Below are 13587 nucleotides of genomic sequence, written 5' to 3'. Positions count from 1 at the left end.
AAGTAAGCTGTCATGCAGCCAATGCATTGAAATATTGTTATTCTTCTACACTTATTTTTGTCTTGATTGGACTCTCATAATGATGGTTTGCCACCCAGGGCAGCGTATTTAATTAAAGTTAGTTTTTGTGGTTTTGAGCATAGCTCCTCCCCTTTCTAGTTGACCACACCCCTTCCCCTTGACCCCACCCATTCAGCTGTCTCCTGCAGCCCCCCTTTGATTTGAAGTCACCAGCCGCCACTGAATGTACCTCATTATCCACTTTTACTGTATACTGATGACATGGTAATATTTAGATCTAGACGTAACATTGTTCCATAAATCTCCACTAATTGCAGACCTTGTTTCACTTTCCACATTAATTAATAATGTAAAACTATCTTGTGAACTTACCCAGAACAAAACACATGCTATTCAGAATACACAAATAGTTTTCCAAAGTCTCTAACATCTTAGAAATCAATGACAAAAACAATGTTCCAGTTGAAACAACTACCTCTTTCAAATAAGTGGGCATCTGTATTTTTATTTTGATACCTTTATTGAATTATCAGTTACAACACAGGCAAACATACATTTATATAAAAGAAAACAAAGCATTTTAATGTGTTCACAGTTACAAATCTGTATCACATATATTCTTCTGTACAATTATCATCAATGTAACATGACATAAATTATTCAATTCCTGCCTTTCCTTAAACCTCACTCATCCTTCAAAACATTATTCTGCACATATTTATTTATTTTATTTATTGGCATTTGTTTACTGGGATAGTCCACTGGGCCATTAAGAGCCCATTTTCAGTGGAGGCCCAGGGAGAAAAGCTCCAGAAAATACAAGTACATAAAACAATCATGCACAATTAGAGACATTTCACAAAATAAGTTCCATAGCAAGCATGTTAACTCCAAGAAACACACATACACATATATCAATATTAATCATTTGGAGAAATTTACAAAATATATTCAGTGTCAAGCAAATTAACAATTGATGGGAACAGAGGTAAAACTGAGAAGAAACATGTCAATTAGTACAATTGATTCTAGCTAATATTACAGAGTGAGAAATTGTATTGTTCCCACAATTTCTATTTTTTCTGTGTAATTTGCACTTATCCTTTTCTAAAGATCCTACTTCCAGTTCTTTTATCTCTGTTACAGTGTTCCCTACTTCAAATACAGATGGTTTAGAATTTGATTTCTGTTTTCTAGTAATTGCTTTTTTTGACAGACACCAGAATTAACCTTAACAAAGCCTTATTATGTTTAGGCAATTCAGATCCTGCATCCCAGCTCAGAAAATAATTTCCTTAGTTACACCCATTTGCTCACTTATTATTTCTGACAGAGTAGTCTGTAGGAAATTTTTCAAGTCTGCCAACTCATTATACCTTCAAAACATATGTTCCCAAGTACCTCTGTCTTTCCCATAAGAACTCCAACAGTTGGCTTCACTTCAGGAAACATACTTTGAAGTCTACTTGAACTACAAAAGTACCTATGCAAATACTTCCAAGAAAAAGCCTAAATGTTGTAGACCTTGTTGCATATTTGGGAGTCATATACATATGTCCTGCCATTGTTTCCGTATTAATTGCTTATCCAGTCTCTCTTCCCAATCTTTTCTTACATCCTCTGACTGATTCCTTTAGCTACCGCACAATATTTTATATGCCTTATTAATTATCCATTTAAAAGCAGCATCTGTTTTCAATTCAACTAAAAACTCTACCAGAGTAGGTCTTTCATTTAGGATTCCCCTACCCCTTTTTCTTTGCTGTGATATTAATCCCTGCTAGGGAAGGTAGTCTCTAGCCTGTAGTCCAAAGGTTGTCTTGGCCTCTTACCCTTTTAATCCGTTTTCCTCTCTAGTTATTTTCTCCCAATACCTTGGTTGCTTTGCTGGTTTTCTCCAGTAAATTCTAACCCATCTTGCCTATTCTCTTTACCCCTAATTGCAGTCATCCCTATCAAAAGAATATCATCTCTCCATTCTTGTGTTGGCTTAGTTCTTAGAATACTTTCTACTAATTTATGAATATAATATTCTATATGGCTGTTGTTATTATCCTTACTGATAGTCATCCTATATCCCCCTCTGTCTATATTTCTTGAATCCCCCCTTGCTTTATTACCATCCTTTTTCCATTTTAATTAATGAGATTTCTGCTTATGTTATTCATAATAGCCATAAATGTGTATCTGTAAAATATCTTTAAATTGGGTAATCCTAAACCACCTTGATCTATTAGAAGGATCAACAGATCCTATTTGATCCTTGCCCTCTCTTCATCTCAGATAAAGTCCTTCAACGATATTAATTAATATCCACAACTTCTTCTCTGGTTTATAAAAATATGTCTGGCCTATGTATAAAATAAAAGGGGCTAAACACATTTTCCCTGTTTGTATCTTGCTATCCATATCCATAAACAAGAACTTCCATTTTTTTCAGTTTTTGTATTATCCTTTGTTTAGTCTATTCCCACATATCCTTAGTTGCAATAACAGAATCCCTTTGAATCCATACACCTAATTACTTCATTTTATTGATATGGGTTTTGCTAAACCAGTTCATGTGTGGGTACATAGTTTACTGCTGTAGCCTTTGTTATATTTTCATTAATGTTATATCCCCAACTTGAAACTGTCTTCAGAATGTTCCACAACACTGAGATGTCCTTATCTGGTTTTATCAGGTACAAAATAATATAATTTGCAAATGAAGCAATCTTTTCTTGATTGCCATACCAATTATATCCTTGAATTTCCAAGTACCTTATTTTTTTTGCCAATGGCTCTAAATATAACACAAATAGCAAAGAGGAAAGATTACACTCCGACATGGTTCCTTTTTTTTCCTGACACAACTTAACAGAGAAGAACCCTCCTACTTTATTGTTTGCTTTGATCCCTCATATATCCTACAAATTAGCCTTCTTCTTGTATCAAGCAATACAGATTCTTCCATTGCCTACTTATAAAATCCCAGCTTACTCCTTCTGTGCACCCACCAGCAACAGCAGTATTTTCTTGCATTCTGTTTCCCCCTGGATCATCATTGCTCTATAAATGTTGAACATGTTTGTCTCCCTTCCAAAAAACACACATTAATCCATCTCTATCAAATTTGGCAATACCTTTGTCATTCCTTTAGCTATTATAGACATAAACATGTTATAATCATAGTAACAAAAGTCCAACGTTCCACAAGTAAACGCTGACACTACGTGGATTATAAAACAAATAAATGAAACTGATAAAACGAGTGCAGCAAAAGTAAGGTAAAATGCCAAGGTTTAATTCAAAATGGGTGCACACAAACGGATGAGCACTTTCACAATAATAGCTTCTTCAGATCCTTCTGACAAACCCATAAGTCTGCTCTTATATAATTGATCCAATTAAACAATTAATAAAGAAATGCTCATCTGCATTAAAATAGACGCTTAAATACATGTATATAGATATGAAAATGCTAAAGTAAATTAAAATAAATAAAAACAAGAAGTGCATTCAACAATACATCTGTGAATCATAAAATGTAAAAAACTGTATATGCAGAGATCCATCGGATATTCACAACAGGTAGTGTTCAACGAATAAATAAAGCTAATATAAAATAATATACTTATATTGCTCGGTAATATTGGAAAGTAAGGCAGCGTTTCAAATGGGCAGTGTGGATGTATGTGGAGTATTCAAATTATTTAATGTTCCTACGCTGTCTCAACTTAGGTTTGATTGAGGCCCTATCATTCAAACCATGGCCTCTGTCTGCCCTTAATGTAATAATCCAATCAGTCTCCTTCGCTTCTGTGAAATTCATAATATCACCACCGCTCTTGTTGACAGTAATGATCTCTAAGACCCTGAACAGAAAGGTGTGATCCCCATCATTAGAGGTACCCCCCACAATGCCCTTGCAAGACATGTGGCCTCTAATGATGGGGATCACACCTTTCTGTTTTTATCTCCACCTGTTAATTGTTGAGCCTCATCTTCCTCTAACCTTGGCATATTTAAGTATAAATATTTCTATTTGTGCCTTTTCCTTGATTTCCACATTTTCTGCTTTATACAAATTGTCATAAAATTTCCAAAATATTGCTCATACCTTAAAAGGATCTCTGGTCATTTATTTATTTATTTATTTTTTGTTATAGGCTCCCTAAGTTTGGCAACATGCCTTTCTACTTTCTGTTGCCTAAGTGGTTGAGCTAAAAGTTTTTGTGCTGTGGAGTTATTATCAAAAACAGTTGCTTAATATCAATCTTTCAAAACTCATGCAAATTATCCAGATCATCCCTTATTTTCTCTTTTACACTCTGCAGTTACACCTCTTCTTGTTCTATGAAATTCCCCTTATCCTACAGTAATTTAATCTTTACCAGCCCCTCTAAATAATTCTTGTTACTTCTTAACTATATCTTTTTCTTTATTTCTACTCTATTTTTAAGTCTACTTTCATTTTATCTCACGCATGAGCAAATGGGCATCTATTGAGCAACCTCTGAACACTGAAATCCAATTAGAAAAAAAAAGAAACAGAATAATCTTCCTCCTGTTTGGCCTCAGACAATCTTTTATTTTCTTTAATTTATTGCAAGCTTAGTTATAGGAAAAGGAATCCAATTTGTTCAGCATGAGTATGGCCTTTCCTTAACTGCTACTGCCTCTAACACTAACTCTATACTCTTCCCATACTTTTCTAACAGAACATGTAGATTTATCAACCTATCCTCAAGACATGAGCATCATTGCCAGGCAATGAGTAAATCCCGGTGATCATCCACTGAACTTAGAGCAGACATGTTACTTGAATTTGTCTTTTAAGTTATTGTATTCTGATTCCTTCTTGCCACTAACAGCCAAACATACCATTAAAATCCCTTCCTATAACCTCAAAGGGCAAGCACATTTAGGCCCAATTTTACAAACCACCAAAATTAATCTAATGTGCACAAACCACAGATTCTTACTTCTTGGCCCAAACGTTTGGAATCCTTTCCCTTACCATCCATCTAGAAGACTTCATCTCTTATACCAAGTTTCAATCCCAACTGAAAGCATGTCTATTCAAGCAAGCTCATTGTGTGTGCCCTCCTCTCAAGTCACATCACCTAACTTCCTTAATCAGTTTCATCCATCTTCCTCCTTACAGCAGTCACTATACCAATGATTAAAGATGAAGTACCATTTTTTCATTTTCTTTCACCTCCTCTGCTAATTCTCCCAAGAACCTTATTTTTTTCTGCTTGTGTGTAGAATTTGTTCATTACATGTTGCTATTTGTCTGTAAACTACTATGCATTAATATGCATAACACTTCCTATCTGTAGTTTATCAATACATTGTGTTCTGCTTTGTGTTTATGTATAATCTCTCTCCCTTTCTCTGTTATTTAACTTTCAATTCTGTGTTGAATTTTATACCTTCAAAGTATATGGCTAAATATGTGCTTTTCAGCTGTATTTCTTTTATCTCTGGAGAGAACCTGAAATTGGTCCATCGTGATCACTATTCTATCCCAGTTAGCAAATAATTCAGATAAATAAATAAGACCATTAGGAGCTTAGCTGCTGCCTGTTTCCTCTCTATACAAGAGTCTAAGGAAATAGATGAGAGGTGAATTTATAGATTCTCATCCAATCATCCAGGCTGGATTTAAAAATAAGGGAGCTACTTTATTTTATTGGGAGAGGATGTTCTTTTCATAAGTAAGGGGTTTTTTGGGAGAAGTATGTATCCTACCAACAAGTTCTGTTAATATTACATTGTAGATTTAGATTCCTGTAGCAGATATTGTTTCTGCCTGTTTTGTGAACATGTAAAATGTTGAAAAGAACAGGGTCATTTGCAACATTATAAGTTAAGCAGAGTTCACCAAAGTATCTAAGAGGCAGAGTAAAGTGATGGGACTTTTGTATGTTCTATGTAGCTTAAGGAGCTTATATCCTAGAGTTTTATTTACTTATTTCTTTTTTGTGAAGACTTTGTGGTTTTCCTAATTGGACGTTATGCCTAGGTAGATACATAAAATAGGCATATTTTATTATGAGACTGATAATGGAGGAGTAGAGAGTGACAGTAACTTTAGAGGATATTCCTTTAGTAAATGACCTAGGACTCCATCTGAAGGGTGTGGAACATAAATTTGATTTGTCCATTTTCTTCAGTTCTTTTGATTCATAAGGTCATGTTAAAAGCGAGAAAAGAAGTGCCATGGTTGATTCTTATTGCAACATTGTCCTTTACCAAGAAAATTTCAACTCAGTTACTAAAGATTCCTGTTAAAGAAGATTTTTTTAGACCAAAACTAGGCAAGATTCTTCATCAATCCATAGAATCTATTTTTAAGTCATGTTCCAACCATCATGTCACTCCCACTTAGACAGCTTGTTTATTGCCCAGTTAAAAAGGCTGTAACCTAATACCATATGAGTGAGTGAGAGACATTTAAGGCAGCTGTCAGGCAGCCATGAGGGTGGTTTGCGCCCTTTCTGGCATCCAGACAGCTGAGAGATTTGTTCCCAAAGGGAACACACATGCACTCTTTTTTGATGCAGCAACATCATTACCAGTTTGGGTGGTCATGGTCCATGTCTTCCCTTGCACTGGCTTTCTACTACTGCACAATGACCACTTTTGCATCTGAAGCACAGTCAAACACAGTGGGGGCCACCATTCTCTCCACTCAAGATGAACATGTCCATCATCCTTCACCTGTTCTGTTAAGTGTCAAAGTCACTAATGGAAAACTGGTTACTTGGGCTGTAGTCAAGGTTTTATCCTTCTGTGCCACTTGTGAAGGTATCTATCCATAGATGCTCTTCACTCACAGTGTGGCTGTTATGGTTTTGATCCCAGATAGTGATTTATTCTTATTATATGTGTTAGGTTGAAATGGAAGGCTTCTGCTTGAAATTCTATTTGTCAAAATGGAATTGATTTTTTTGCAGATAACCTAAAGCTGTGCATTTGGTGAACCAGGTTTAAATCTACCATCAAGGGTGTTTATACTGCATGGTTTTAAAACAGTGGATGGAGTCTCATTTCTCAGCATTTTCAGCCTGGTGTTATGGTCTTTTTCTGCTTGCTGCATGTGCAGATATTAACACTTCCTTTTATATTCCTCTGAGGCTTTAGTGCCCTTCTCTGTCATGTTTACATTGTTTCAATGTACTATTTTATGCACGTCAGACCTGTACATTTTAATTATTTTAGATGTTTTTATGCTCAATTTGTACTAACTTGTAGCAAAACATGTTTTGAGTAAACGCCTGCAGTCTACTTCGGTGTAAATGTTTTTGCATTTTCCAGGCTGTACAGTTGGTGGCACTAACATTGAGCAACAGCTGAAAGAAGTGAAGGACTCTGGGAAAGAGGGAAAGGGAAGAAGAGGTCTAGGAGCACCTGGACTGCCACAGAAACGGTCTGAAGATGACCAGACAGTGTTTCGGGTCTACAAAGGAGTCAAAACATTCTCATTCTGTAAAACAAACAACCTTTTAGTAACAGGTGGAATGGATAGAACCATTCGAATGTGGAATCCCTATGTTCCTGGGTAAGATATTGCATTTCTTTTCTGTTTGCCTTGACAAGTGTTACATCTCTAAGCATTTCCTAGTTCCCAGAAAAATTAGTTCATATCAGGCATGATTTGAGAAGGTTACATGTTATGTTGTGACTCATTAGTCTCGTGTAGAACATATGTGTAGAAACTAGATGGGCACATCTGTTGTAGAACAAAGACTTCATGTCTACAGATGCATTAAATAGCAGCTGTAGTCTCCGTGTGTTTGTTAATGTTTTACTGCAAGTGTATGCATAATGAAGTACAGAACACATGACAATGAGAACAGATCACGTGTGCACTGATCAGCGTGCTAGACTATAATGTATTACACCTGGCTGAAGCTGAAGCTGTGCTTCTTACTGGCTATTTAACATGTGTAGTTATGGAGAGAGCTTCATTTATTCAGTGCTCTTAATATCCTACATCATACCTTTCTTTATTTATATTATTGAAGATTGTTGCATTGATGATCCATATATAAAGCATCTAAATTCATTGCTTTACTATATAACGTTATTTATATCTGTATGTTGTTACAGCAAGTGGTTATGAAATTGAGTAAAGTTAGGATCATTTTAGTAGGTATGATATTAATCCAATTTAAAGTTTATTACTTTATAAATTACTGACTTTACATGACATGGTGACATTGAATACACCCACTGATCACTATAGTTGAATAATGTCTGCATATAAACAATAATGTAAGCAAACCTGACATTTAAACGTTACCAGGTTGCTTCTTACTTTTTATTAAACCTACTTAGAGATTTCATTTTGGTAATGTAGTATCCCAGTTATGTTTAAATATTCATTTGGAAAACCTTAAATAAATAATCAGGTATCTCCATCAAGTAATACAAACGAGTTGCCATATCGGTTTAAAATTGTTTTATTGCTGCTAAGTAAAAGATTCAATGTTGAATAAGTTAGTTGATTTTGCTGAGTGAGATGTTGAATTGGCTTGATAATGCCAGTATTAAATTGTAAACCATGTGACTCTGACTTAGTTGCACTTGTTTCTTTATTCAAATAGTTTGAAAGTGCTGGTTGTCAGAATCTGTTTAAAAAAACATGTTTTCAAAAACACAGGGCATTTATTAAAATTAATGTTGCATTTGCTCATTGCACTATTTGTGAATATATAAACAGACTAAAGCAGTTCTTATGGGAGAACATCATATGGAGTATGAAATGTAGAGTGAATTAGAACATGTGCTTTGTCTTGCTTTCTGCATATGTGGTATCTTTATGAAAGAAAAACAGCAAGATTTGTAAACCTAGGATCACTGAGCATCAAAGTGACCCTTAGCCATATGATACTTTGTGTGAATGTCCACAAATAGGGAGCCATTGATGTTTTTTAATGAGTAAGCAAATATATATGAAAAAATGAGGGGAGGGGATTTGGATAGGGTCTATAATATAACCTCGAATGATTAAAAGAGCGAACACTCTTTATCGACCCCTTGAATCGAAAGCACTAAATCCCGAACACACAGTACAGTTATTTTTTTCCCAGGGGGAAAAAAAAAATCACTGGGCAGTTTTCGAGACTTTGTCAATTCCTCCACTATGGTGCGATCTCGGAGTTGATATATTTAATGTAAGTGTGTGGTGGGGGACACAGCCCCCCACATCGGAGCGGGTGAAGGGCGAAGCCCCCTACTTTATTTTGTGTTTGGATTTTTTTTTTTCCCTGGGGAAAAAAATCTCTGTTCTGTGTGTTCGGGATTTAGTGCTTTCGATTTTCACGGGTCTATTAAAAAGCGTTCACTCTTTTAATCATTTGAGGTTATAATATAGACCCTTTGGATAATGGTTTAAGTACCTGTGAAAATTATTGGATGTTGAAGCTAAAAAGTTCACCGTAGCTTGACTGTATTGATTTTGTTTGAGCACAAACCGTTTCTAAAATGCAGGTGAAAAACATAGCTATATATATTTTCTGGGATCATGTGGATTACTACATTTATGCACTGCTATTTTAATTACAATGCATTTTAAGCTATTTTTGTGTAAAGTGAAAATGTTATTTACAGAATTGAAAATAACCAGGAATCATAAATACTCAGCTATGTGATATACAGGGTCTGTGACATATTTTTTTTAAAAGAGACATTTATTGTATATATTGCAGACGTAATTGCAATGTCTCTCATATACAAGTACATAATGAGATGTAGGATATTTCCCCAATTTACAGAATTGAAAATAACCAGGAATCATAAATACTCAGCTATGTGATATACAGGGTCTGTGACATATTTTTTTAAAAGAGACATTTATTGTATATATTGCAGACGTAATTGCAATGTCTCTCATATACAAGTACATAATGAGATGTAGGATACATTTCCCCAATGAAGTCATAGAGGTGAAACCTACTGAGTTCAGTGGAATAAAACCATTTGCTTGCTGTACTAAGTGCTTTTATTTGTACTGCTTGGACTCGATGATTCCACTATGTCTAGTGAATACTGCGGTGCTGAAAATTGAAGTGATAGACTGCAAATGCACAAAACTAGACAGCTTGAATAGACAAAACATCCAAACAGATGTGCTGAAAGCTATACATTTTCAAGCAAGCAAAGCACATGCAAAATAGATTAAAAGTATTTTTGTAAGGGAGCCAAGTCACGATGTACTCCCACATCCTGCCTTTTTTCATAGTCTTACTCCAATAGTAATGCATCTTGGAGAAACTGCAAGCAGTTAAATGTAAAGTAAAACCATTTCTCTTTCTCTTGGAGACTGCTGTGCTGGAGAATAAAATAACACTACTATACAAGGAGAAGCACATAGCCACGGTGGTATGGCGGTAGCATTGTTACCTCATAGCAAGAGGTTCTCCCGTTCGATTCTCGGCGTGGCTTGGGAGTGCCTTTTGTGTGGAGTCTGCATGTCCTCCTCACGGTTGGGTAACATTCAAAAGACATGCGTGCATAAATGGACGTGCCTTCATTGAAGGTTGAGCATCGAGCTGGCACCTTGGCGTTTCGTAAAAATCTACTACCAATCATTAGTGGACCGGAGTTCCGCTGTGGCGACCCCTTACCGGGAAAAAGCCGAAAAGAACAACAACAACTATACAAGGAGAAACACTGCTGTTATGTGGACTGAGCAAACAAGAAAGACCACTAATGGTTTGAAACGCAGTAAAGTTCAGATTTCCAAGATGGCTGCACACTGAGCAACAGCTTAACTTCAGCTCTTCCAGTGTGACAAAATAAACTGAGATTTAAGGGCTAGTAATTTTGACAATTTTGCTAAAATTCAGTTACTGACCAATAAGTACACTGTCTGGATGCCAGCAAAGGAGAAACGTAGAGAGCCTGAAAGAAAGTCAACATGAAAAAGTAAAGAGAAAACACTGACTGTTACAAGAGATGGCTTCCAGTAATTTAGAGGAAAAAATAAATCATATGTGCTCAGAGCTGATTAAAATAAATTAAACATTGAAGGAGTATGTCAACCCAAATAAAAAAAGGCTGGAAAAAATGTAAGAATCTTTAAACAGCTATTCAGATGAAAAGATTAAATTGCAAAAATCAGAGGTCGAAATAAAGAAATTATTTAGAGGGGCTGTCAAAGGTTAAAGTAATAAGAGGAATCTCACAGAACAAGAACAGGTGCAACTACAGAGTGATAAAGAGAAAATAAGAGAGTACCTGGATAATATGCATGAGTTTAGAAAGATTGCTATTAAGCAACTGTTTTTTAATAAGAACTCCAGAGAACAAAAACTTTTATTTATTATTTAATATTTGTTTACCGGGAAAGTCTGACTTGGAACAAAGCCAATTTTCAGTGGAGGCCCAGGGAGAAATGCTCCAGATGCATGTCGTTGTAATGTGGGAGGAAACTGGAGCACCCAGAGGAAACACACATGAATGCAGGGAGGACATGCAGACTCCACACAGAAGGCACCCCAGCCAAGAATTGAACCGAAGAACGTTACTGCTGCCCCACTGCACCATCTGCCATCCTTTTAGCACAACGACTCGGGGAACTGAAAGCAGAATGGGCTGTTGCTAAATTTAGAGGGCTGTAACAAGAAAAATAACCAGAGGTCCTATATTAGGGATATTTGAGGTATTCTGGAAAGTTTATGAAAATTTGTATAAAGCATAAAAATGTGGCAATCAAGAAAGTGCACAAGTGGAAATCTTTATGGAAGACTTAAGTGTACCAAGGGTAGAGGTAAATAAGGCTCAAAAGTTAACAGTTAAGGTACGAGGAGATGAGATACGAAAATGTGATGTATAATCAAGCTGCAGGAAAGTCTATAGGAAGAGATGGCATTCCTGTGGATGTTTGGAAACTAGGGGGGAAGATAGTAATAAAGATCTGAAAGGTTTTGTTTAACAGTATTGTAAAAGGAAGGGAAGACCCAGCTTCATATAGGCGTATTTCAGTTTTAAACCATGATTAAAAAGAATGGCAAAATTGTTGCCAAAGTTGATAGATAAGAAAGAGTGTGGTTTTGTGAAGGGGAGGCAAATATTTGACAACATTAATAGAACAGTGATGACCCAGATGGAAGCAGAATGTAAAAAAATACCACTGTTGTTGGTGAGTTTTGATGCAAAGAAAGCATTTAACAGAGTAAGCAGTGATTTTATGAGTAGGGCAATGGAAGCATTTGCATTACCTGATACAGTAATAAGGCTAATTAGGAGGCTATATGAGGGACCTGAGGCAAAAATTAAAGGGAAAGGTTCCTCTCTGATGAGTTGTGTCTGATCAAAAGATTTAAGCAGGGTTGTCCTCTTTCATCTTAGTTATTTGCTTTATATTTAGAGCCACTTGCAAAGAAAATAAGGGATTCATCAATTCAAAGCTATAATTGGTATGGCAATCAAGAAAAGTTGGCTTTGTTTGCTGACGATATTATTTTGCACCTGATAATACCAGAAAAAATATTTCAGTGTTCTGGAACATTTTGAGACAGTTTCAAGTCTTTTCTAGATATAAAATTAATAAAGATAAAACAAAGGCTATAGTTGTAAACTATGTATCCACACATGAATTTGGTTCAGCAATACCCCCTATTTTTTGGGAGACAATAAAATGAAGTATTTTGGAATATGGATTACAAGGTATTTTGTTATGGCAGCAACAGATATGAGGGAAGAAACTAAACAAAAGATAATACGCAAACTGAAAAACTGGAAGCTCTTATCTTTGGATATATATAGCAGGATACATGCAGTAAAGTTGTTTTAGTCCCTTTAGTTTTATGTACAGGTTAGGCATATTTTTATCAAATGGATGAGATATTGTGGACAGTAATTTTCTGGGAGGAGAACAGAGCAAGGTTTAAGTGTGATAAGTTGACACCTCCAGTAGAATGAGGTAGTTTATGATTACCTGATTTGAAGGGATATTTTAGAGCGACATGGTTAAGGCTCATATACATAACACAAGCAGAAAGCTATAATTCAAAGTGGAAAGGGATGATGAAGCTTGGGGGGGGGGCTTCAAGAAATTAGGAGGGAGTGGTATTTTAGATGCAGATCCTTAAGGATAATAACAACAGCCATACAGAGTATTATATTCATAAAGTAGCAAAAAGTATCTAAGAACTAAGCCAACATGAGAATGGAGAATGGAGATTTTGCAGATAGGCTGACTGCAGTTAGGGGTACAAGGATAGACAAAAGGGGGCAGGAATTTATTGGCGAAAATTGGCAAAGGAACCAAGGTATTAGGAGAAAATAACTAAAGAGGAAAATATAATAGAAAGAGAAGAGGCCAAGAAGACATTTGGACTGCAGCCTAGAGACTGCCTTTCCTATCAGGGATTGATATCAGAGTACAGGCAAAGAGTAAGGGTTGGGAAATCCTAGGTGAAAGACCTGCTATTGTAGAGCTTTTAATTCAACCTAGAACATAATCTGCTGTTAAAAATGGATAATTATTAGGGCACATAACATTTTGTGCAATAACTATAGGAATCAATCAGAAGTTAGAAAAGATGGGGAAGAGAGATTTGATGA

General features: G+C 35.8%; 1 protein-coding gene across 1 annotated transcript in view; it reads left to right on the top strand.

Annotated features, from left to right (window-relative positions):
* LOC122803568 (WD repeat-containing protein 49-like) overlaps window positions 1-13587 on the top strand; it is a 1120011-nt gene that overhangs the window by 399361 nt on the left and 707063 nt on the right. Inside the window, exon 13 of the mRNA XM_044073240.1 lies at window positions 7330-7573. Coding sequence (XP_043929175.1) covers window positions 7330-7573 — 244 coding nt within the window. The remainder of the gene's footprint in view (window positions 1-7329; window positions 7574-13587) is intronic.

This window comes from Protopterus annectens, chromosome 5.part1 (assembly GCF_019279795.1).
Source record: "Protopterus annectens isolate FY-2018-M chromosome 5.part1, PAN1.0, whole genome shotgun sequence".
Classification (NCBI taxonomy): domain Eukaryota; kingdom Metazoa; phylum Chordata; order Ceratodontiformes; family Protopteridae; genus Protopterus; species Protopterus annectens.
Note: the sequence above shows the minus strand (reverse complement) of the source record. Positions and strands in the feature narration are given on the sequence as shown.